This window comes from Leucoraja erinacea, chromosome 2 (genome assembly GCF_028641065.1).
Source record: "Leucoraja erinacea ecotype New England chromosome 2, Leri_hhj_1, whole genome shotgun sequence".
Lineage (NCBI taxonomy): Eukaryota > Metazoa > Chordata > Chondrichthyes > Rajiformes > Rajidae > Leucoraja > Leucoraja erinaceus.
This window is the reverse complement of record NC_073378.1, coordinates 25490099-25516617: the sequence shown is the minus strand read 5'-3', so window position 1 is coordinate 25516617 and position 26519 is coordinate 25490099. Positions and strand designations below refer to the sequence as shown.

The 26519-nt window shown below is 49.1% G+C and overlaps 1 protein-coding gene across 1 annotated transcript in view; it reads left to right on the top strand.

The window, feature by feature from the left end:
- Window positions 1–4588: 4588 nt before the first annotated feature.
- tbc1d7 (TBC1 domain family, member 7) overlaps window positions 4589–26519 on the top strand; it is a 31305-nt gene continuing 9374 nt past the window's right edge. The window contains exons 1-5 of the mRNA XM_055653390.1: window positions 4589–4609; window positions 10712–10830; window positions 13980–14060; window positions 18235–18422; window positions 23699–23836. Coding sequence (XP_055509365.1) covers window positions 10719–10830; window positions 13980–14060; window positions 18235–18422; window positions 23699–23836 — 519 coding nt within the window. The 5' untranslated portion in view covers window positions 4589–4609; window positions 10712–10718. The remainder of the gene's footprint in view (window positions 4610–10711; window positions 10831–13979; window positions 14061–18234; window positions 18423–23698; window positions 23837–26519) is intronic.

Sequence of the window (26519 nt, the reverse complement as noted above, 5' to 3'; positions counted from 1 at the left end):
GCTTTTTGCGTCTATCTTCGGTTTAAACCATCACCTGCAGCTCCTTCCTACACAATTGCATTCTTACTTGCAGCAGCACAACAGAATATGTCAACATAATACTCTGTAAACAATATAATAAGCGAGAACAAAAAGTTCAAAGTGTGTGTGTATATATATATATAATTACAAGTGTCATCTTGACCACTTCCTGTTTGCACTGTGCTTTGATTTTAGAAAAAAACGCTACCACATGTGGCTGCGATTTTTTGGCCATCTTACTCAGAGTCCTCCTCCAGGCCCCGAAGATTTTTCCCACCAATGAAAAATAAAAGACTATTTAGTGTTTAAAAAATCTTGAGATTCTCTCTCCTGTCAATCACCACCATGAAGGCCACGCCCCTTCTGGTGGGAGGGGGAGGGACTATAAATCCCGGAAATGTGGGCGTGGTTCAGTCTGTCTGCAAGATGGCGAGGGAGAGGTCACGACTCTCTGTCTGAGCTGGGAAACTACAGAACACTGTGAGTATGCAATGTACTTGAATAAATGATTTGTTAGCCCTTACTGAAAATTAAATTAGTTTTTTTGGCCTGCCCTGTGCTTGAAACTGCAATGGCAATGGAAATGAAGTGAAAATGCAATCAGCTGTTTAGCTTGAGCCTGCCCTGTGCTTGAAAGTGCAATGACAATGGAAATAAAGTGAAAATGCAATCAGCTGTTTGGCTTGAGCCTGCCCTGTGCTTGAAAGTGCAATGGCAGTGGAAGTGAAGTGAAAATGCAATGAGCTGTTTGGCTTGGCCTGCCCTGTGCTTAAAATTGCAATGGCAATGAAAGTGAAATGAAAATGCAATGAGCTATTCGGCCTGCCCTGTGCTTGAAACTGCAATGCAATTGGAAATGAAATGAAATGAGTTGTTTGGCCTGCCTGAATCGACTAATTTCGGCCTACAAGGCCCCTATTAGCCGAGATACCAGTCCCTTTTGCCCAAAATGCCCGTATTAGCCTGGAGGAGCATTTTGGCCCAAAAGTCCCGTGCCAGACAAGGAAAAGTCCAGAAAAAGTGCCTTTCTCTGAGATTTCACTCAGATGTTTTTTTTAAAGTCCCTTCGGCCCATCAAGCCTGTACTAGCCCAGGAGTCCCTTCGGCACTTCAGTAAGTATTCCCCCTGCGAGTGTTAAACCTCACTCCAGTATTTTTCTCCCTCCTATCATTTGCTCCCTGTGAGATCCAGGCCAGGATAGGCTTTCCTCCTTCATTGCTGTGATCTGCAGAAAAAGATGAAAAATGTCTAAAATTGATTCTCCACCCTCTCCCCCTTCTCTCTCACAGAGTCTCTCACCTGTTTTGGGCAGAATTTCTGGCAGTTTCTGAGCCACCAGCCTACCAGGCTTGAGTGATTTAAGAAGCAGTTAGACAGGTATATGGAGGATATCACGGGTTTGGAGGGATATGGACAAAATGCTGGCAGGTGAAGGGTCTCGGCCCGAAACGTCACCCAGTTCTTCTCTCCAGAGATGCTGCCTGACCCGCTGAGTTACTCCAGTTTTTTGTACCTATCTTAAGTTATAAGGGAGTGTAGGTAAAACAGACCATGCTGCTGTTCCCTGATGGTCGACATGGTGCAGGTTCAGGGCCAAGTTGCAGGTTCAGGGTTCAGGGTGCAGGTGCAGGTTCAGAGTGCAGGGTACAGGTTCAGGTTCAAAGTGCAGGGTTCAGGTTCAGGGTGCAGGTTCAGGGTGCAGGTTCAGGTTCAAGGTGCAGGGTTCAGGTTCAGGGTGCAGGTTCAGGGTTCAGGGTGCAGATTCAGGGTGCAGGTTCAGGGTTCAGGGTGCAGGTTCAGGGTGCAGGTTCAGGGTGCAGGTTCAGGGTGCAGGTTCAGGTTCAGAGTGCAGGGTTTCAGGTTCAGCAGTTCAGGTTCAGTGCAGGTTCAGTGTTCAGGTTCAGTGTGCAGGGTTCAGGTTCATGGTTCAGGTTCAGAGTGCAGGGTGCAGGTTCAGTGTTCAGGTTCAGGGTTCAGGTTCAAAGTGCAGGGTGCAGGTTCAGGGTGCAGGTTCAGAGTGCAGGTTCAGGGTGCAGGTTCAGGTGTTGCAGGTTCAGGGTGCAGGTTCAGGGTGCAGGTTCAGGGTGCAGGTTCAGGGTGCAGGTTCAGGGTGCAGGTTCAGGGTGCAGGTTCAGGGTGCAGGTTCAGAGTGCAGGTTCAGGGTGCAGGGTTCAGGGTGCAGGTGCAGGTTCAGGGTGCAGGTTCAGGGTGCAGGTTCAGGTGCAGGTTCAGGGTGCAGATTGCAGGTTCAGGGTGCAGGTTCAGAGTGCAGGTTCAGGGTGCAGGTTCAGGGTTCAGGTTCAGGGTGCAGAGTGCAGGTTCAGGGTGCAGGTTCAGAGTGCAGGTTCAGGGTGCAGGTTCAGGGTGCAGGGTTCAGGGTGCAGGGTTCAGGGTGCAGGTTCAGGGTGCAGGTTCAGAGTGCAGGTTCAGGGTCAGGGGTGCAGGTTCAGGGTGCAGGTTCAGGGTGCAGGTGTTCAGGTTTGCAGAGTGCAGGTGCAGGTTCAGGGTGCAGGTTCAGGGTGCAGGGTTCAGGGTTCAGGGTGCAGGTTCGGGGTGCAGGTTCAGGGTGCAGGGTTCAGGGTGCAGGTTCAGGGTGCAGGGTTCAGGTTCAGGTTCAGGGTTTCAGGGTTCAGGGTTCGGGGTGCAGGTTCAGGGTGCAGGTTCGGGGGGTTCAGGGTTCAGGTTCAGGGTGCAGGTTCAGGGTGCAGGTTCAGAGTGCAGGTGCAGGGTTCAGGGTGCAGGTTCAGGGTGCAGGGTTCAGGGTGCAGGTTCAGGGTGCAGGTTCAGAGTGCAGGGTTCAGGGTGCAGGTTGCAGGTTCGGGGTGCAGCAGGTTCAGGGTGCAGGTTCAGGGTGCAGGTTCAGGGTGCAGGGTTCAGGGTGCAGGTTCAGGGTGCAGGGTTCAGGTTCAGGGGTGCAGGGTTCGGGGTGCAGGTTTCAGGGTGCAGGTTCAGGGTGCAGGTTCGGGGTGCAGGGTTCGGGGTGCAGGTTCAGGGTGCAGGTTCAGGGTGCAGGTTCGGTTGCAGGGTTCGGGGTGCAGGGTTTCGGGGGTGCAGGGTGCAGGTTTCGGGGTGCAGGGTTCAGGTGCAGGGTTTGGGGTGCAGGGTTTGGGGTGCAGGGTGCAGGTTCGGGGTGCAGGTTCCGGGTGCAGGGTTTGCAGGGTCAGGTTCGGGGTGCAGGTTCCGGGTGCAGGGGTCGGGGTGCAGGTTCAAGGTTCGGGGTGCAGGGTGCAGGGTGCAGGGTGTGCAGGGTGCAGGGTTCAGGGTTCGGGGGTGCAGGGTGCAGGGTTCAGGGTGCAGGGTTCGGGGTGCAGGGTGCAGGGTTCGGGGTGCAGGTTTCGGGGTGCAGGGTGCAGGGTTCGGGGTGCAGGGTTCGGGGTGCAGGGTGCAGGGTTCGGGGTGCAGGGTTCGGGGTGCAGGGTGCAGGGTTCGGGGTGCAGGGTTCGGGGTGCAGGGTGCAGGGTGCGGGGTGCAGGGTTCGGGGTGCAGGGTGCAGGGTTCAGGGTGCAGGGTTTGGGTGCAGGGTGCAGGGTTCGGGGTGCAGGGTTCAGGGTGCAGGGTGCAGGGTTCGGGGTGCAGGGTTCGGGGTGCAGGGTGCAGGGTTCAGGGTGCAGGGTGCAGGGTGCAGGGTTCAGGGTGCAGGGTTCGGGGTGCAGGTTCAGGGTGCAGGGTTCGGGGTGCAGGGTGGGTGCGGGTTTCGGGTGCAGGGTTCGGGGTGCAGGGTGCAGGGTTCGGGGGGTGCAGAGTTCGGGGTGCAGGTTCAGGGTGCAGGGTTCGGGGTGCAGGGTTCGGGGTGCAGGGTGCAGGGTTCGGGGTGCAGGGTGCAGGGTTCGGGTGTGCAGGGTGCAGGTTCAGGGTGCAGGTTCGGGGTGCGGGGTGCAGGTTCAGGGTTCAGGGTGCAGGTTCAGGGTGCAGATTCAGGATGCAGGTGCAGGTTCAGGGTGCAGGGTTCAGGGTGCATGTTCAGGGTGCAGGGTGCATGTTCAGGGTGCAGGTTCAGGTTTCAGGGTGCAGGTTCAGGGTGCAGGTTCGGGGTGCAGCGTTCGGGGTGCAGGTTCAGGGGGTGCAGGTTCAGTTCAGGGTGCAGATTCAGGATGCAGGGTGCAGGTTCAGGGTTCAGGGTGCAGGGTTTAGGATGCAGGGTGCAGGTTCAGGGTTCAGGGTGCAGGGTTCAGGATGCAGGGTGCAGGGTTCAGGGTGCAGATTCAGGATGCAGGGTGCAGGTTCAGGGTTCAGGGTTCAGGGTGCAGGTTCAGGGTGCAGCCCCCCCCCCCCCCCCCCCCCCCCACTTCCCCGGGCGCGCCCCCGTGCATGTGCGCGCGCCCCAGACACCCACCGCCCTCCCTGCCGAACGTGCACGCGCTCTCCCCTTCCCTCTGGGACCAGGCTGCGCGCTCCCGCGTCCTCGCTCACGCGCTGAGCAGGGAGCGGGAGCGCGCATCTTCCCTGTATGTCCCCGGGAGCGCGCAGCTTCCATCACCCGGTCGCGCGCCCCCTCTGCGTGTGTGTCCGTGTGCGCGCTCCCGCTGCCGTCCGCGGGGCCGCGGAGGAGGAGGTGGTGGAGGTGGAGGTGAGGCCCGCGGCCTGGGGGTGAGTGAGTGAGTGTGGGCCTGGAGCCGGGGCCTAGAGTGTGGGCCTGGACTGGACTGCGTCCGGGGATGTGGGCCGGGCCGGGCCGGGCCGGGCCTGGTCTGGGGGTGTGAGGACCCCCCCCCCCTGCGGCCCTGGGCATAGATTGTGGGTCGGGGCCTCGGCAGCGCTTGGGGCTGGACCAGAGGGGCCTCTAGGTGGTCTGGGTCTGGTCTGGGTCTGGTCTGGGTCTGGGTCTGGTCTGGGTCTGGTCTGGGTCTGACACTGGTGTGGATCTGGTCTGGGTCTGGTCTGGTCTGGGTCTGGTCTGGGTCTGGTCTGGGTCTGACTCTGGTGTGGATCTGGTCTGGGTCTGGTCTGGGTCTGGCACTGTTGAGAGTCTGACAGTGGTGTGGATCTGGGTCTGGCACTGGTCCGGGTCTGGTGACAGTCTGGGTCTGGTCTGGGTCTGGTCTGGCATTGGTCTGGCACTGTTGAGAGTCTGGCACTGGTCTGGGTCAGAACTGTTCTGGTCTGGAACTGGTCTGGGTCTGGGTCTGGTCTGGGGCTGTGGTTCTGGGTCTGGGTCAAGACACTTGGCTGCAGGTCTAGGTGTGGGTCTGGGTGTACGTCTGAACCTGCTCCTGGGTGGTACTCGGCCTGAGCTGAGGGGTTGGACTCTGGGTCTGGGCTGTGGGTCTAGGTGTGGGATTTGACGCTGAGGATCTGAGCCTGGACTAAGCGGCTGAGACGTTTGGCTGGGGGTCTACGCTGAGTGTTTGGGCCTGAGGTGTGAGACTTGGCTTTAGGTCTGGGGAATCCTTGTGGCTCGGGGCTGAGTGTCTAGACCTGAGCTTGGATTGGACTAAGGGGCAGAGGATCTGACCTGTGAGTCTTCGCTGTGGGTGGATGTCTGGACCTGCTCATGGTCTAGGGGGCTGTGGTACTGGGCCAGAGCTGAGGGTCTGGGCTCTGGGCTGTTGGTCTGGACTGACGGTCTGGACCTGGACTGTCTGGCACTGATGAGGGTCTGCACTGGACTGTGAGGGTCTAGGTCTGAGCTGAAGGCCTGGGCTTAAGGGGGAGGGACGAGGTCCTGGGTATGAACATGTCTGAGGGTTTGGCGCTGGGCTGGAGGTGTAAGTCTGGGCCTGGCTATGGGTGTAGGTCTGGGCCTGACATGTGAGTCTTGGCTAAGGATCTTGTCCTGGGCTTGGGTGGATTAGGGTCGTCAGCTTGGGTTTGGTTTCATAGGTTCTAGGAGCAGAATAAGGCCATTCGGCCCATCAAGTCTACTCCGCCATTCAATCATGGCTGATCTATCTCTCCCTCTCAACCCCATTCTCCTGCCTTCTCCCCATAAACCCTGACACCCTTACGAATCAAGAATTTGGTCCATACTGATATCTAGCACTGACCTGCTCCCGGTGTGCTACTGATCCGGATGTGTAGACTCACAGCGAGAGGATTTGAGTATAAGAGCAAAGAGGTCCTACTGCAGTTGTACAGGACCCTGGTGAGGCCGCACCTGGAGTATTGTGTGCAGGGTTTGGTCTCCTAGTTTGAGGAAGGACATTCTTGCTATTGAGGGAGTGCAACGTAGGTTCACCAGGTTAATTCCCGGGATGGCGGGACTGACATATGATGAAAGAATGGATTGACTGGGCTTGTATTCACTGGAATTTAGAAGGATGAGAGGAGATCTTATAGAAACATAAAATTCTTAAGGGTTTGGACAGGCTAGAAGCAGAAAAAAATTCCCGATGTTGGGGGAGTCGAGAACCAGGGGTCACAGTTTAAGAAAAAGGGGCAGGCCATTTAGGACTGAGATGAGGAAAAACGTTTTCACCCAGAGAGTTATGAATCTGTGGAATTCTCTGCCATAGAAGGCAGTGGAGGCCAATTCACTGGATGTTTTCAAGAGAGAATTAGATTTAGCTCTTAGGGCTGACAGAATCAAAGGATATGGGGAAAAAGCCAGAGCGGGGAACTGATTGTGGATGATCAGCCAGGATCACATTGAATGGTGGTGCTGGCTCGATGGGCTGAATGGTTTATTCCTGTACCTATTGTCTATGTTTCGATGACTTGTCACTGGGTCAAGTAGGTTCCAGTTCTGCTGCACGCACAAGAGACTGCAAATGCTACAAACTTGAACAAACCTCAGAAGGTCAGGCAGCATCTGTGGAGGAAATGGACAAGCTAAATCTAACTCCCTCTTGAAAACATCCAGTGATTTGACCTCCACTGCCTTCTGTGGCAGAGAATTCCACAGATTCACAACTCTTTGGGCAAGTGGTATCATAGATGGTGATTTATCAAAAATTTGCAGGAAGGAACTGCCGATGCTGGTTTAAATCAAAGGTAGACACAAAATGCTGGAGTAACTCAGCAGGACAGAATGCATCTCTGGAGGGAAGGAATGGGTGACTTTTTCAGTCCCTGAATCTGGAGGTGTGCGTTTGTCTGATGCAAGAGGGGAGAAGAGGGAGTGGCCAGGGTGAGACTGGTCCTTGATTGTGCTGCTGGCCTTGCCGAGGCAGTGTGAGGTGTAGATGGAGTCAATGGAAGGGAGGTTGGTTTGTGTGACGGTCTGGGCTGCGTCCACAATTCGCCGCAATTTCTTGCGGCCTTGGACGGTGCTGTTCCCAAACCGAGCTGTGATGCATCCCGATAAAATGCTTTCCACGGCGCATCTGTAGAAGTTGCTGAGAGTTAAAGGGGACATGGCGAACTTCCTGAGCCTTCTTAGGAAGTAGAGGCGTTGGTGTGCTTTCTTGGTCGTTGCTTCAATATGGGGGCCCCCAGAGAGGTTGCTGGTGATACTGACTCCTCGGAATTTGAAGATTTCAACCGTCGCCGTCAATGCAAACTGAGTGTGTGCACCGCATCACTTCCTGAAGCTGATCACTATCTCCTTTATCTTGCTGACATTGAGAGAAAGGTTATTGTTGCCATACCAGGTTCTCAATCACCTCCCATGCACTCTGTCTCATCATCATTTGATATCATTACATGATTTTTCCGATTACTTGATATAATTACTTGATATTTGATATAATTACAACAGGATCTTGATCAGTTGAGCAAGTGGAGTTTAATGCAGTTAATTGCGAGGTGTTTAGAAACATAGAAACATAGAAAATAGGTGCAGGAGTAGGCCATTCGGCCCTTCGAGCCTGCACCGCCATTCAATATGATCATGGCTGATCATCCAACTCAGTATCCTGTACCTGCTTTCTCTCCATATCCCCTGATACCTTTAGCCACAAGGGCCACATCTAACTCCCTCTTAAACATAGCCAATGAACTGGCCTCAACTACCTTCTGTGGCAGAGAATTCCACAGATTCACCACTCTCTGTGTGAATTTCTTTTTTCTCATCTCGGTCCAAAAAGACTTCCCCCTTATCCTTAAACTGTGACCCCTTGTTCTGGACTTCCCCAACATCGGGAACAATCTTCCTGCATCTAGCCTGTCCAATGCCTTAAGAATTTTGTAAGTTTCTATAAGATCCCCCCTCAATCTTCTAAATTCTAGCGAGTACTATCCAGTCTTTCTTCATATGAAAGTCCTGCCATCCCAGGAATCAGTCTGGTGAACCTTCTCTGTACTCCCTCTATGGCAAGAATGTCTTTCCTCAGATTAGGAGACCAAAACTGTATGCAATACTCCAGGTGCGGTCTCACCAAGACCCTGTACAACTGCAGCAGAACCTCCCTGCTTTTATACTCAAATCATTTTGCTATGAATGCTAACATACCATTCGCTTTCTTCACTGCCTGCTGCACCTGCATGCCTACTTTCAATGACTTGTGTACCATGACACCCAGGTCTCGTTGCATCTCCCCTTTTCCTGTTTTTGCCACCATAGTGGATAACCTCACATTTATCCACATTATACTGCATCTGCCATGCATTTGCCCACTCACCCAGCCTATCCAAGCCACCTTGCAGCCTCCTAGCATTCTCCTCACAGCTAACACTGCCCTCCAGCTTCGTGTCATCCGCAAACTTGGGGATGTTGCATTCAATTCCCTCGTCCAAATCAGTAATATATAATGTAAATAGCTGGGGTCCCAGCACTGAGCATTGCGGTACCCCACTAGCCACTGTCTGACACTCCTACTCTTTGCTCCCTGTCTGCCACCAGTTCTCTATCCACATCAATACTGAACCCCCAATACCGTGTGCTTTAAGTTTGTATACTAATCTCTTACGTGGGACCTTGTCGAAAGCCTTCTGAAAGTCCAGATATAACACGTCCACTGGTTCTCCCTTATCCACTCTACTAGTTACATCCTCGAAAAATTCTATAAGATTCGTCAGACATGATTTACCTTTCATACATCCATGCTGACTTTGTCCAATGATTTCACCATTTCCAAATGTGCTGCTATCCCATCTTTAATAACTAGCAGTTTTCCCACTACCGATGTTAGACTAGCTGGTCTGTAATTCCCCGTTTTCTCTCCCTCCCTTTTTAAAAAGTGAGGTTACATTAGCTACTCTCCAGGTTTGGAGATTACAGCGTGGAAACTGCTGCCTACCGAGTCTGTACCGACCAGCGATCCCCCCCACAAGCTACCACTATCCTACACGCCAGGGACAGTTTTTATCATTTTACAGAAGCCAATTAACCTACAAACCTGTACGTTTTTGGAGCGTCGGAGGAAGCCGGAGCACCCGGGGAAAGCACACGTGGTCGCGGGATAACGTGTAAACTCCACACAGATAGCACCCGTAGCCAGGATCTAAGGCAACAACTCTACCACTGCGTCACCCTGCCGGAGTAGCGGAGTCAAGGGATATGGGGAGAAGGCAGGAACGGGGTACTGATTGTGGATGATCAGCCATGATCACAGTGAATGGCGGTGCTGGCTCGAAAAGCCAAATGGCCTACTCCTGCACCTATTGTCTATCAGAATCTGAATAGCATTTTATTCGCCAAGCATGTTTTGCAACATACGAGGAATTTAATTTGCCAGATCAGTCATACAATTAAAAGCAACCGATGACTCAAAAACACATATTAACATGAACATCCACCACAGTGACTCCTACAAATTCCTCACTGTGATGGAAGGCGAAATAAAGTTTAAATCCCTTCCCTTAGTTCTTCCTCGGTCGTGGGCCTCGAGTCCCTGTCTATAAGTCAAAACAGACCAGGACCTTAAGAGTGAATGGCAGGGCCCTGGGGGAGGGTTGTAGAGCAGAGGGATCTTGGAGTGTATATGGTACCTTGAAATTGCCATCGCAGCTAGATAGGGTGGTGTAGAAGGCTTTCGGTACATTGGCCTCCATCACTCAGGATAAAGAATAGAAGTTGGGATGTTATACAAGATGTTGGTGAAGCAACATTTTGGAGTATTGTGTAGGAAGGAACTGCAGATGCTGGTTTACATCATGGATACAAAATCCAGGAGCAACTCAGTGGGTCAGGCAGCATCTCTGGAGGCAATTAATAAGTGATGCTTCGGGTTTAAGCGTTTAATGGCCTACCCCTGCACTTATTGTCAATCGTCTATTGATAACCATATAACCATATAACATATAACAATTACAGCACGGAAACAGGCCATCTCGGCCCTACAAGTCCATGCCGAACAAATGTTTTTCCCCTTAGTCCCACCTGCCTGCACTCGTACCATAACCCTCCATTCCCTTCTCATCCATATGCCTATCCAATTTATTTTTAAATGATACCAATGAACCTGCCTCCACCACTTCACTGGGAGCTCATTCCACACTGCTACCACTCTCTGAGTAAAGAAGTTCCCCCTCATATTACCCCTAAACTTCTGTCCCTTAATTCTGAAGTCATGTCCTCTAGTTTGAATCTTCCCTATTCTCAAAGGGAAAAGCTTGTCCACATCAACTCTGTCTATCCCTCTCATCATTTTAAAGACCTCTATCAGGTCCCCCCTTAACCTTCTGCGCTCCAGAGAATAAAGACCTAACTTATTCAACCTATCTCTGTAACTTAGTTGTTGAAACCCAGGCAACATTCTAGTAAATCTCCTCTGTACTCTCTCTATTTTGTTGACATCCTTCCTATAATTGGGCGACCAATTGATATTGTTGGAAACCTTTATCCATGATTACTACGGTCTCTTTTGACAGGGAGAAAATGGCTGAAGATCCTCAGAGAAACTTCCGTTCTCACTATTACGAAAAGGTTGGATTCCGTGGCGTTGAAGAGAAGAAATCACTCGAGATTCTCCTGAAGGATGATCCACTAGGTACGTCTACTGAGCTTAAAGTATTCAACGTCACGCTGATAAAAACATTTTGGTGCTGTCAGTCTTGGGGTTTGCAGGATCTTGGTGGCTGGTGGCGGTGATGTTCACTTCCTGTTTATTATTTTATTACCAAAATGTCCAATATAAAAACAGCGTTGAAACAGGCCCTTTGGCCCACACCGACCAACGCGCCCCATCTACACTAGTTCCACCTGCCTGCGTTTAGCCCATATTCATCTACACCTGTCATATCCATGTACCTGTCCAAATGTTTTTTTTAAACATTAAGGTACAAGGTTGTAAAGAATAGGAGTAGAATTAGTCCATTCGGCCCATCAAGTCCACTCTTCCATTCAATCGTGGCTGATCTATCTCTCCCTCTCAACCCCGTTCTCCTGCCTTCACCCCATAACCCCTGACACACATACTAATCAAGAATCTGTCTACCTCTGCCTTAAAACGATCCACTGACATGGCCTCCACAACAAGGCCAGCAGCATAATCAAGGAGCAGTCTCACCCCCTGTCACTCCCTCTTCTCCCCTCGAACATCGGGCAAGGGGTACAGAAGTGTGAAAACGCACACCTCCAGATTCAGGGACAGTTTCTTCCCAGCTGTTATCAGGCAACTGAACCACCCTCTCACCAGTTAGAGAGCGGTCCTGACCTCCCATCTACCTAACTGGAGACCCTCGGAGTCCCTATTAAACATTATTCCCTTTATCCTGTATTTAAACACTGTAGACGGCTTAATTGTAACCATGTATACTCTATTCGCTGACTGGATAGAATGCAACAAAAAAGCTAGTCACTGCACGTCAGTATACGTGACAATAAACTAAACTAAACTACAGAGGCTTTTCGGGTAGGAAGGAACTGCAGATGATGGACCGAAGATAGACACAAAATGTTGGAGTAACTCAGCGGGACAGGCAGCATCTATGGATAGAAGAAGGAATGGGTGATGTATTAGGCAGGAGAATTGGATTAAGAGACAATAGACAATAGGTGCAGGAGTAGGCCATTCTTCTAGCCAGCACCGCAATTCAATGTGATCATGGCTGATCATTCCCAATCAGTACCCCGTTCCTGCCTTCTCCCCATATCCCCTGACTCAGCTATTTTTAAGAGCCCTATCTAGCACTCTCTTGAAAGCCTCCAGAGAACCTGCCTCCACTGCCCTCTGAGACACAGAATTCCACAGGCTCACCACTCTCTGTGAGAAAAAGTGTTTCCTCGCCTCCGTTCTAAATGGCTTGCTCCTTATTCTTAAACTGTGGCCCCTGTTTCTGGACTCCCCCAACATCGGGAACATGTTTCCTGCCTCTAGCATGTCCAAACCCTTAACAATCTTATATGTTTCAATGAGATACCCTCTCATCCTTCTAAGCTCCAGAGTGTACAAGCCCAGCCGCTCCATTCTCTCAGCATAAGAGGGGAAAGATAGATCAGCCATGATTGAATGGAGGAGTAGACTTGATGGGCCGAATGGCTTAATTCTGATCCTAGAACTTATAAACTTGTCCTTGCCGACCAACCTGACCCATCTACACTAGTCACACCTACCTTTGGCCCATATCCCTCTAAACATATCTTATCCATGTACCTGTCCAAATGTTTTTCAAACATTTTGATCATACCTGCCTCAACTACCTCCTCTGGCAGCTCGTTCCACATATCTATCTCCCTGTGTGTAAAAAAAAAAAAGTTGCCCCTTGGATTCCTTTCCCCCCCTCACCTTAAACCTACTGTATGTCCTCCAGTTCTTGATTCCCCTACTCTGTAGTACAAGACTGTGCATTCACCTTATCTGTTCCTCTCATGATCTAATACATCTTCTGAAACATTTTATGTGGTTCTGTGACACACTGTTGTATTTGTCAGAGGATGTGTGGCACGGTGGCGCTGGGGTAGAGTTGCTGCCTCACAGCGCCAGAGACCTGGGTTCCATCCTGACCACGGGTGCTGTGTGTACGCAGTTTGCACGTTCTCCCCGTGACCACGTGGGTTTTCCTTGGGTGCTCCAGTATCCTCCCACATTCCAAAGACGTGCAGGTTTGTAGGCGAATTGGCTTCTGTAAATTGTCCCTATTGTGTGGGGTAGAACTAGTGTACGGGTGACCATTGGCCGGCATGGAGCCGATGGGCCGAAGGGCCTGTTTCCACGCTGTATCTCTGTTCTATACTAATCTAATCTATGAGTAGCATGTTAAGCACAAAGTGCTGGAGGAACTGAGCAGGTCAGGCAGCATCTGTGGAGGGAATGGACAGACGCACAAAGTGCTGGAGTAACTCGAACAGGTCAGGAAGCATCTTTGGTGATAAGGGTGGATGACGTTTTTATGTCGGGACCCTTCTTCGGGTTAATAGTAAAGGGGAGGGAACAGAAGGCAGGACGAAGCAGGGCCGACCACAGACGACCAAGGAAGGGTGGAGTCCACAATGCCCATTGTTGGCTGGGGAAGAGGGAATGAACAGTCCTGTTTCAAGTTTGGAACCTTTTCAGAATGAGTGGGGATAAAGCTGGAACAGAGATGTGGGTAGGACAAAGTCTGGCATATTGATGTGTTAGCAAGTACAGCTTCACACACTTGTAGATACAAGGAGAATGTAGAAGGGTTCTGACCTAAAGCGTCGCCCAGCAATATCAATAGACAATAGGTGCAGGAGTAGGCCATTCGGCCATTCATCCTCAATCAGTACCCCGGCCCTGCCTTCTCCCCATAGCCCCTCTTTAAGAGCCCTATCTGGCTCTCTCTTGAAAGCATCCAGAGAACCGGCCTCCACCGTCCTCTGAGACAGAGAATTCCACAGACTCACAACTCTCTGCGAGAAAAAGTGTTTCCTCGTCTCCGCTCTAAAGATCTCGGAGAAAACCCACGCGGGTCACGGGGAAGAACGTACAAACTCCATACAGACAGCACCCGTAGTCGGGATCGAACCCGGGTCTCTTGCGGGTAGTTGGGATCGAACCCGGGTCTCCGGCACTGTAAGGCAGCAACTCTACCGCTACACTGACTGGTTAGCACGCAACAAAAGCTTTTCACTGTACCTCGGTACACGTGACAATAAACTAAACTGCAACTAATTTGATTGTATTAAAAATGAATATTGTGAAAAATATACAGTTTGAATGTTGCTTTTTTTCAGATGTTGAGAAGCTCTGCACCTTCGCTCAACGCTACCCCCTCCCAACTATGTACCGGACTCTTGTGTGGAAGGTGCTGCTTGGTATGTCTGACTAATCTTCTTGGAGTACATAACGACATGAATATATCTTTTGTTTCTTAGTTCCTCAACTCCGCTGCATTCGCCGAAGTTGCATCTTTAGTTTAGTTTAGAGATGCAGCGCGGAAACAGGCCCTGCGGCCCACCGAGTCCACGCCGACCAGCGATTCCCGCACACTAGCACTGTCCTACACACACTAGGGACAATTTACAATTTTACCAAAAGCCAATTAACCTACAATCCTGCACGTCTTCGGTGTGTGGGAGGAAGCCGGAGCACCCGGAGAAAACCCACGCAGGTCACGGGGAGAACGTACAAACTCCGTACAGACGGCACCCGTGGTAAGGATCGAACCCGGGTCTCTGGCGGTCTGTGGCAGAAACTACCGCTGTGCCACCGTGCCCCCAATCTGCATCTGTTCTAGATGGAATCATAGACACATAGAAAAGTATGTGCAGGAGTAGGCCGTTCGGCCCTTCAAGTCAGCACCACCATTCAAAATGATCATGGCTGATTATCTAAAATCAGTAACCCTTTCCTGCTTTTTCCTCATATCCCTTGACTCCTTTAACCGTAAGAGCTAAATCTAACACTCTCTCGAAAACATCCAATTAATTGGCCTCCACTGCCTTCTGTGGCAGAGAATTCCACAGATTCACAAGTCTCAGGGTGAAAAGGTTTTTCCTCATCTCAGTCCTAAATGGCCTGCCCCTTATTCTTAAATGTGACCCCTGGTTCGGGACCCCCCAACATGGGGTACATGTTTCCTGCATCTAGCCTGTACAATCCTTCAAGAATTTTATATAGATATTTAAGATTCCCTCTCGTCCTTTTAAATTCCAGTGTATACAAGCCCAGTCAACCCATTCTTTCGTCATATGTCAGTCCCGCCATCCCGGGAATTAACCTGGTGAACCTACTCTGCACTCTCTCAATAGTAAGAATGTCCTTCCTCAAATTAGGAGACCAAACTGACACACAATACTCCAGGTGCGGTTTCACCAGGGCCCTGTACAACTACATAAGGACCTCCTTGCTCCTAAACTCAAATCCTCTTGTTATGAAGGCCAACATGCCATTCGCTTTCTTCACTGCCTGCTGTACCTGCATGCTTACTTTCAGTGATTGATGTACAAGGACCCCCAGATCCCGTTGCATTTCCCCTTTTCCCAACTTGGCACCATTTAGATAATAATCTGCCTTCTTGTTCTTGCTACCAAAGTGGATAACCTCACATTTATCCACATTATACTGCATCTGCCATGCATCTGCCCACTCACCCAACCTGTCCAAGTTGCCCTGCAGCCTCAGAGCATCCTCCTCGCAGCTCACACTGCCACCCAGCTTTGTGTCATCCGCACACTTGGAGATGTAGGTGGAGAGTAATTCCTGCCTCGCGTTCAGAGTCAACAGTGCTTTATTAGTCACATGTGTGACTGCAGAGTGTAATTCTGTTTGCATATATTACTCCTGTGGGTGTAGCCATTATTGAAAGTTCAAATTCCGGTCGGCATGCGCGCTCGTTGTATTGTAGCAGTTCCCCCGCGAACTCACCTCCCTGTCCTCCTCAAATCACCCGGCCATCTTTTTTTCCGGGGCACCTCGTGCAGCCGACCTTGAAGGCGCTGGAGGCATCTCCCCGGTCCACCCTCCCAGCGGCCGTTGCCCCTCTCACCCCACGTCTCCAGCTCTCTCCCGGATACGCCGACCCACGAACCTTCGGGCGGGATCCCGGCACCGCGGACCGACAAGCCTTCTGGTAGAGTAGACTTGATGGGCCGAATGGCCTAATTCAGGTCCGATGTCTAATGGTCCTCTGTAAAAATCTTGTCCAACACATCTCCTTTAAACTTTGCCCCTCTCAACTTGAAGCTTTGCCCTCGAGGATTTGATGTGTCCGTCCCGGGGAAAAGGTTCCGACTGTGGACCCTATCAGAATCAGAATCAGAATCGTACTTTATTAGCCAAGTAAGTTTTGCAACATACGAGGAATTTCATTTGCCCGGTCAGTCATACAAATAAAAGCAACAGAACACACAAAACATGAGCATTCACCACAGTGACTCCTCCACATTCCTCACTGTGATCGAAGTCTCTTCCCTTTGTTCTCCCGCGGCCGGGGGCCTCGACCCCTCTGTTGACGGAACCATCTTGACTCCTGTAGCCGGCAGCATTCGGGCCCTCCGCGTCGAGGCGATCAGCTCCTGCATTGGCGGGATGTCAGCTCCCCCGCGCCGGGCGATCGAACCTCGCGTCGGGGCTGGTCGAACCTTGTGCGACGTTGGAGCTCCCGACTCGGCCTCTCCCGAGACTGCGAGCTCTTGATGGTAAAGTCCGCAGGCCGTGGTAGGAGCGATCCCAGGCAAGCGATCAGCTCCGATGTTAAGTCCGCGCCCCGCGGTGGGGCTCACGACAGTCTGAGGAGGCCTCCAGCTCCAGCGATGGTAGGCCGGAGAATGCGATGCGAAAATCAATTGCATCTCTGGCAAGGTGAGAACCTGAAAAAAAGTTCCCGTGATCCCCTCCCCCTCCCCCCCGCATAAGGCAAACCGGAGAACATTAAAACAAACTTTGTACGTTCTCCCCGTGACCTGCAAAGGTTGGCCCGTCAACGGAGGGCTCGAGGCCCCCGACCGTGGGAGAACAAAGGGAAGAGACTTCGATCACGGTTGCCCCCATGACAGGAGTTTGTACGTTCTCCCCGTGACCTGCGTGGGTTTTCTCCGGCTGCTCTAGATTCCTCCCACACTCCAAACACGTACAGGTTTGCAGGTCAACTGGCTTGGTAAAATTGTAAATTATCCCCAGTGTATGTGTGCGTGTATGATGATGTTAATGTGCGGGGATGGCTGGTCGGCACAGACCCGGCGGGCCGAAGGGCCTGTTTCCGTGCTGTAAACTAAACTACACTCCCGAAAGTGTGTGACGCATAACCTTGCTCCGAGAGTTATCTGTATCAGGATGAAGCCTTCTTTGTTACAGGAAGATAGCTATATATATATAAAACCAAGTGCTTAGTAATAATGGCAAGGTATCTTCTTCGCCCACTTGAGGGTCCAAAAAGGTCCTGGATTCAATCTGAAATATAGCACCCCAGATAGTATAGCACTTCCGATGCTCTGCAGTCAACTATCTCTCTGCTTTATGTGGTTGGGTTTCTGGATTGTGGCATCATTCCACAACCTTGTAAGTTGAGACAAATGTCCTAACACTGAGGCAGCATTGACTTTAGACTTCTAGAGTCATATGTTTAAAGTTTGAGGAAGGACATCCTTGCTATTGAGGCAGTGCAGCGTAGGTTCACCAGGTTAATCCCCAGGATGGCGGGACATGACATATGAGGAAAGATCGGAAAGACTTGGAATTTAGAAGGGTGAGAGGGAATCTTATAGAAACGTAAAAACAATTATAAAAGGACTGGACAAGCTAGATGCAGGAAAAATGGGAAAAGTCTCTGTGCATCTACCCAATCTATTTCCCTTCATGATCTATTCCTCTCAAGCATTTATACACCTCTATAAGATCACCCCTCATCCTCCTGCGCTCCATGGAAAAGAGACCCAGCCTGCTCAACCTCACCCTATGGCTCACACCCTCTAGTCCTGGCAACATTCTCGTAAATCTTTTCTGAACCCTTTCAAGCCTGACAACATCTTTCCTATAACATGGTGCCCAGAACTGAACACAATACTCTTAAATGCGGTCTCACCAACATCTTATACAACTGCAACATGATCTCCCAACTTCTATACTCAATACTCTGACTGATGAAGGCCAAAGCGCCAATACCCTTTCTACCTGCGACTCCACCTTCAAGGAACCATGCACCTGTACTCCTAGATTCCTCTTTTTTTGTGTGTGTTTTATTTTGTTTTTTTTTCTCTTTAAACTCTTAGTCAGGGGATATGTGGAGAAGGCAGGAACGGGGTACTGATTGTGGATGATCAGCCATGTTCACATTGAATGGTGGTGTGGCTCGAAGGGCCAAATGGCCAACTCCTGCACCTATTGTCTAGAACACTACCCGGAGGCCTACCATTTACTGTGTAGGTCTTGCCCTTGTTCGACGTCCCAAATGCAACACCTCACGCTTCCCTGTATGAAATTTTGTGTCTATGTATATACACATTTTTACATGTGGCATTGTAAATTAACATTTACTTCATGTCCTCCAAGGTATTCTTCCTCCTCACTATGAATCTCACGCGGCTGTGGTATCATTTCGGAAGGAGCAGTACCAGGACTTGTTGCAAGCGTTGCAGGTGATCCGCTTTGTTGAAGACTCCACCCCACAAGTCTGGATCTACCTGCGGATGTATCAGCTGGAGTGCGGAACACTCCCACGCAGACCCTCCCACTCACTGGTCAGTTCTCTCCAAAACATTCATTTTTATAGAGTAAAAACAGAATTACAAAGTTCAGAATTAAAGTGCGCTCTTTCAGAAAGGAGGTGAGGAGGAACTTCTCTAGTCAGAGGGGTAGTTCATCTGTGGAACCCCATTGCCACAGAGGGCTGTGGAGGCCAAGTCAGTGGATATTTGTAAGGCAGAGATGGGGGGGGGTGGGAGATTGCAACCTTCACGTGGTCCGCCCTGTTTCGACGAATGCAATCAAGCCGGCCTGCACAAACAGTAGATCAAACAGAACAAGTTGTCCTACAACTTTAGGCTGTGCACACCAGACGCAAGAAGAAGCAGACAGAGATGGACAAGTTCTTGACCCAAGCAGTGGCGACTACGGAGGGTCAGGGCCCCAACCACGGGTGAACAAGCGAGGAGGAGGAGGAGGAGGGCTGTCTGAACTGTATTGCCTTCCACCACAGTGAGGAATGCTGTGATGGATATCTGTGTTGAATTATGTTGTGTATTGTGTCCTTTTCTAATTGTGACTGCACGGTCAATTGCATTTCACTGCACCTTATGGTGCATGTGACAAATACATTTGATCCTTTGAACTTTTGAAAAACGCGTTAGTTTAGCATGTACGTGACTACGCTGCCAGGTGTAAATCTATGCGCATTATTCCATAAAAATATCAGCATGTAAATCAGAGTTTAGTGTGAAAAAGTTACCCCTTGGGTTCCTATTAAATCTTTCCCCCCTCACCTTAAACCTATGACCTCTGGCTCTCGATTCCCCTCCTCAGGGCAAGTGATTCTGTGCCTCTATTCCTATCAAGATTTTGTACACATAAAGCCCTGTCCCACGGTGCAAGTTCATTCCAAGAGCACGGAGAATTAACGTAGCGGGTACGTCGGAGCTCGGGGATGTCTCTTAGCGCTAACGGCAGGTACTCGGGAAGACTCGCTAACGGCAGGTAAGCACGGGAAGACTCGTGAAGATTTTTCAACGTGATGAAAAATGTCCACGACAGCCCCGAGTACCGACGAGTGGCCATTACCCCAAATCTCCGAGTTCGAATCGGGGCAACCTCAGGAGAGCTCTTGTAATGAACTCATACCGTGGGACAGGACTTTTACAAATTAGCTTACATATACCTTATTATTTCAATATTGAATAATGTTATCAACCTATTGTTTAAGAAGGAACTGCAGATGCTGGAACAATCGAAGGCAGACAAAAATGCTGGAGAAACTCAGCGGGTGAGGCAGCATCTATGGAGCGAAGGAATGGGTGACTCTTCAGTCTGAGTTTCTCCAGCATGTTATCATCCTATGTTAGTTTAATATGGAATAATATCTCTCTACTGTGAATACTCTTTAAAAGCATTTGACTATAAAACAAGTTCAGTTCAGTTTAATGTTGCGTGTACCGAGGTACAGTGAAAAGGTTTTGTTACGTGCTAACCAGTCAGCGGAAAGACAATACATATCATCTCCCAATAGCTCAGGCCCTCGGGTCCTGGCAACGTCTTCCTAAATCTTCTCTGCACCCTTTCCAGCACAAGAATTTGACCAGAATCCCACCTGGATGAGAGTGGGTTAGCTACAAGAGAGATTCTCCCACCACCCTCTGTGTGGAACAGTTGCCCGTGCGTTTAATCCCGAAATAATTCAGATAAGGCAAGTTGGGCCGAAGGACCTGTTCCTGCAATAAGTTCTATGTTCTACAGAGCAAGGTGAAATTGGTGGTGCAACAGAGAATGTGGTAATCGGTGGATCTGGCAGAGTGCTAACCCAAACCCGATGGGCTGAGCGGCCTCCTACTGCATAGAGTCATAGAGTCACACAGCGTGGAGACAGGCCCTTCGGCCCTCCTCGTCCACACTGCCCAACATGCCCCATCTGAATTATTTTGGGATTGCCCTCATGAGCAACTTTTCCACACAGAGGTTGGTGGGTGTATGGACTTAGATGCCAGAGGCGGTAGATGAGGCAGGTACTTTGAAATATAATAGACATTTGGACAGCCACGTTTAGAAAGGTTGAAAGGGTCTAAAGTTTTAATGGTCTGAAGAAGGATCCCGACCCGAAACGTCACCTATCCATGTTCTCCACAGATGCTGCCTGACCCGCTGAGTTACTCCAGCACTCTGTGAAACGTCACCTATCCATGTTCTCCACAGATGCTGCCTGACCCGCTGAGTTACTCCAGCACTCTGTGAAACGTCACCTATCCATGTTCTCCACAGATGCTGCCTGACCCGCTGAGTTACTTCAGCACTCTGTGAAACGTCACCTATCCATGTTCTCCACAGATGCTGTCTGACCCGCTGAGTTACTGCAGCTTTTGTGGCGTGTTAACCAATCATGTTTAGAGTAGACAGTCCCACCTCCCTGCATTTGGCCCATATCCTTCTAAACTTTATCCTGTGTCTGTACACTGTGGACGGCTCGATTGTAATCATGTATAGTCTCTCCGATGACTGGTTAGCACACAACAAAAAAGCTTTTCAATGTACCCCCGGTACACGTGGCAATAATAAAGCTAAACTAAACTTATTTTCACGTTCATAAGTGATAGGAGCAGAATTAGGCCATTCGGCCCATCGTCTACTCCGCCATTCAATCGTGGCTGATCTATCTTTCCCTCTCAACCCCATTCTCCTGCCTTCTCCCCATAGAAACATAGACATAGAACATAGAAATTAGGTGCAGGAGTAGGCCATTCGGCCCTTCGAGCCTGCACCGCCATTCAATATGATCATGGCTGATCATCCAACTCAGTATCCCGTACCTGCCTTCTCTCCATACCCCCTGATCCCCTTAGCCACAAGGGCCACATCTAACTCCCTTAAATATAGCCAATGAACTGGCCTCAACTACCCTCTGTGGCAGAGAGTTCCAGAGATTCACCACTCTCTGTGTGAAAAAAGTTCTCATCATCTCGGTTTTAAAGGATTTCCCCCTTATCCTTAAGCTGTGACCCCTTGTCCTGGACTTCCCCAACATCGGGAACAATCTTCCTGCATCTAGCCTGTCCAACCCCCTTAAGAATTTTGTAAGTTTCTATAAGATCCCCTCTCAATCTTCTAAATTCTAGAGAGTATAAACCAAGTCTATCCAGTCTTTCTTCATAAGACAGTCCTGACATCCCAGGAATCAGACTGGTGAACCTTCTCTGTACTCCCTCTATGGCAATAATGTCCTTCCTCAGATTTGGAGACCAAAAACTGTACGCAATACTCCAGGTGTGGTCTCACCAAGACCCTGTACAACTGCAGTAGAACCTCCCTGCTCCTATACTCAAATCCTTTTGCAATGAAAGCTAACATACCATTCGCTTTCTTTACTGCCTGCTGCACCTGCATGCCTACCTTCAATGACTGGTGTACCATGACACCCAGGTCTCGTTGCATCTCCCCCTTTCCCAATCGGCCACCATTTAGATAATAGTCTGCTTTCCCGTTTTTGCCACCAAAATGGATAACCTCACATTTATCCACATTATACTGCAATACTGCCATAACCCCTGACACCCGTACGAATCAAATAGTGAAATACTATTTAAAAAGTCTTCACAGTTGAGTTAATTATTCAATATTAATATAACACGGGATGATAACATTATTCGATATTGAAATAATATGGTATTTGTAGGCTAATAAAATCAGAAACGTTTACAAATTAAAATATCAGTTATGCAATGATATGCCCCTTCTCATAGAATCATAGTGAAACAGCATGGAAACAGGCCCTTCGGCCCAACTTGTCCCCGCCAGCCAACATCTCCCAACTACACCAGTCCCACCAGCCAGCGTTTGGTCCATATCCCTCCAAACCCGTCCTATCCATGTACCTGTCTAACTGCTTCTTAAATGTTGGGATAGTCCCAGCCTCAACTACCTCCTCCGGCAACTTATTCCATACACCCACCACCCTCTGTGTGAAAATGTTACCCCTCATGTTCCTATTAAATCTTTCTCCCCCCCCCCCCCCCTCACCTTAAACCTATGTCCTCTGGTCCTCGATTCCCCTACTCTGTTCGTCTACACGATCTATTATAGACAATAGGTACAGGAGTAGGCCATTTGGCCCTTCGAGCCAGCACCGCCATTCGATGTGATCATGGCTGATCATCCCCAATCAGTACCCCGTTCCTGCCTTCTCCCCATATCCCCTGACTCTGCTATTCCTCTCATGATTTTGTACACCTCTGTATAGCAATGTTACAAAATTTTGAGATTTAAAAAATCAAGTCTGCAATTTATCCCATCAGATAAAGCATAACAATAAGTTTAATTTGACACCAAATTCACTTTCATATCTCAAGTATTAAAAAAGTTATGGCCATTTTCATACTCGGAAATTAGCATCTTGTTCCCTATTGATTTTCAATGGACATTACAAAAAAGCTGTGATCTTGGATAATCATAGGCCCATTTCTTAAGGAAAGATTAACATTTTTTAAATAGCCTAAGTGTCCAAAGATTATTCACAAATAATTCACAATATAACATGATTTTTATATCTAATTTACATTAATTTATAGGCCAAATGGAAGGAATTTAGTGTTCAATTGCTGTAAATAAATGCCCATTTAAATCGGCTTTCTAGTGGGTTCCTGTGAACGCGCTGGTTTAGAACGTTGACAGCGCGCTAGATTAGTGCCCTCAAATGCCGAGAAAAATACTGCGGGATATAAAAAGCCCAAAATGAACTACTCGCTATAGATAACTTGATATATAGGGTTATATATATGCCCCATTTAATGTAAAAATAAGGTACATACCTTTAATTGTTTGCTTTATAAAACCCTGGGGCTGCGAGATGTTGCGGAATGAGAGAGTAATTTTAAACTATTATAACTATATTATCGAGGCCTATAAAACTAATAATACCTTTTGCGACCGGGTCTTGCAGCGATTTTTCGTTAATGATTTACTAGGCTGAACATCTGCGATTAGTACAGCCTAGTAAAAATCGCGTTTTAAACCCGCCCCCTCCAAACAGCGCCAAAATCGCGGGCCTGGCTGTGGGCAGATTCCCAATGGCGATTCAGGTAGGTTTTGTAACATACCTACTCTGTATGGTCATCCCTCATCCTCCTGCGCTCCAAGGAATAGAGACCCAGCCTACTCAACCTCTCCCTATAGCTCTCACACCCTCTAGTCCTGGCGGCATCCTGGTAAATCTTCTCTGTGCCCTTTCCAGCTTGACAACGTCTTTCCAACAACGTAGGAAACATGGTTATATAGCATCGTAATATTTCAACGCTGTTATTGCCGTTATTTGTCACAGGGACCCGAGGACCAAATGTTAATCGCAATTGCCGAAGCGATGGACGAGATGATGGAGAATGATGTCGATTCATACTGGCTGGTCAAGTGTTTTGTGAAGCAATTCTATCATAAATACGGAGATTCGCTGCCGCACTTGGTAAGTAGCTCGCTGACGTCAAAATTGATCACAAAACTCCAAGTGAATTCACCTTCATAGAAATGGGTGCAGGAGTAGGCCATTCGGCCCTCCGAGCCAGCACCGCCATTCAATATGATCATAGCTGATCATCCAGAATCAGCACCCCCTTCCTGCTTTCTCCCCATATCCCTTGATTCCGCTAGCCCTGAGGGCTAAATCCAACTCTCATTTGAAAACATCCAGTGAATTGGCCTCCACCGCCTTCTGAGGCAGAGAATTCCACAGACTCACAATTCTCTGAGTGAAAACGTTTTTCCTCATCTCCTCCGTTCTAAATGGCCGACCCCTTATTCTTAAATTGTGGCGCCTGGTTATGGACTCCCCCAAAATCGGGGGCATTTTCCCTGCATCTAGCGTGTCCAATCCCTTAATAATATGTTTCTATAAGATATCCTCTCATCCTTCTAATGTAATATGATTAGGAGTGTCAATTAGAGTCATAGAGTGATACTGCAGGGGAACAGGCCCTTCGGCCCAACTTTCCCACGCTGGCCAACATGCCCCACCTACATTAGTCCCACCTGCCTGTGTTTGGTCCATATCCCTCTAAACCTGACCTAACCATGTACCTGTCTCAATGTTTCCTAAATATTGCGATCGTCCCAGCCTCAACTACCTCCTCTGGCAGCTTGTTCCATTCACCACCACCCTCTGTATTTGAACGTTACCCCTCGTGTTCCTATTAAACCTTTCCCCCTTCACCTTAAACCTATGTCCCCTACTCTGGGCAAAAGAGTAGTGGACTTGAATACCTGATGTATCCCTCTCATGAATCTGTACACAATACTCTAATTGTGGCCTCGCCAACATCATATATAACTGCAATACGACCTCCCACCTTCCCTAATTGATGAAAAGCAGACTGCACTTATTAAGTGCAAGACATTGGTGAGGCCACATAGGTGTGGGCTCCTGTACATCAACGAGACCAAGCGCAGGCTCAGCGATCGTTTCACTGAACACCTCCGCCAATCCGCCTAACCCTACCTGATCTCCCGGTTGCTCAGCACTTCAACTCCCCCTCCCATTCCCAATCTGACCTTTCTATCCTGGGCCTCCTCCATTGTCAGAGTGAGGCCCAGCACAAATTGGAGGAGCAGCACCTCATATTTTGCTTGTGTAGTTTACACCCCAACGGTATGAACATTGACTTCTCTAACTTCAAATAGCCCTTGCTTTCCCTCTCTCTCCATCCCCTCTCCCTTTCCAGTTCTCCCACCAGTCTTACTGTCTCCGACTACATTCTATCTCTGTCCCGCCCCCTCCCCTGACATCAGTCTGAAGAAGGGTCTCGACCTGAAATGCCACTCATTCCTTCTCTCCAGAGGTGCTGCCTTCTCCTGCTGAGTTAGTCCAGCATTGTGTGTCTAACTTGGATTTAAACCAGCATCTGTAGTTCTTTCCAACTATATATATTACAGTGGCTTGCAAAAGTATTCATACCCCTTGAACCTTTCCACATTTTGTCACGTTACAACCCCAAACGTAAATGTATTTTATTGGGATTTTATGTGATAGACCAACACAAAGTGGCGCATAATTGTGAAGTGGAAGGAAAATGATACATGGTTTTCAAATTTTTTTACAAATAAAAAACTGAAAAGTGTGGCGTGCAAAAGTATTCAGCCCCCTTTACTCTGATACCCCTAAATAAAATCCAGTGCAACCAATTGCCTTCAGAAGTCACCTAATTAGTAAATAGAGTCCACTTGTGTGTAATCTATTTTAGATTTTAAACTCCAGAGCGTGCTCCATTCTCTCAGCATATGACAGTCCCGCCATCCCGGGAATTAACCTCGTGAACCAACGCTGCACTCCCTCAATAGCAAGAATGGCCTTCCTCAAATTAGGGGACCAAATATCCCTCAACGTAAAGTCGGGTGTGTTGAGCACTCTACAATACCGTGTTATAGATGAGATGTTTAACTTTGGCCCTCTCTGCCCCCACAGATTGAAGTAGTTAGAGAGTCATTCAGCCTGGAAACTGGCCCTTTGGCCCAACTAGCCCACACCGGCCAACATGTCCCATTTACACTAGGCCCACCTGCCTGCGTTTGGCCCATATCCCTCTAAACCTAACCTGTCTATGGACCTGTCTAAATATTTCTTCAAAGTTCCATATACCCATCACCCTAATGTGTGGAAAAGTTACCCCTCAGGTTGTACCCCTCTATCACTTCAACCCCCTCATCCTCCTGCGCTTCAAGGAATAAAGTCCCAGCCTGCTCAACCTCTCCCTATACTATCTTCACACCCTCGAGTCCTGACAACATCCTCGTAAATCTTCTCCGCACCCTTTCCAGCTGATCAACATCTTTGATAACTAAAACTGAACAAAATTATCCAAATGTGTAGGAAAGAACTGCAGATGCTGGTTTAAATCAAATATGTCACTAATGTTCTCTAGCAAACCTCTGAGGCCTTCTTCTTCTTCTTCTATATAGTGTTTTTTGGCGGTTGGCAAACAACTTTTTTGGTGCATTACCACCACCAACTGGCATGGAGTGGATCAAACAACACCATTACATATTCTAATAACCTATATCCTTCCGAACAAATTGGTTACCCTAAGAAAAAGCATCAGGATTTGATAGCACCTCTGAGGCCTTCACAGAACAGCTGTATTTATACAGAGATTAGA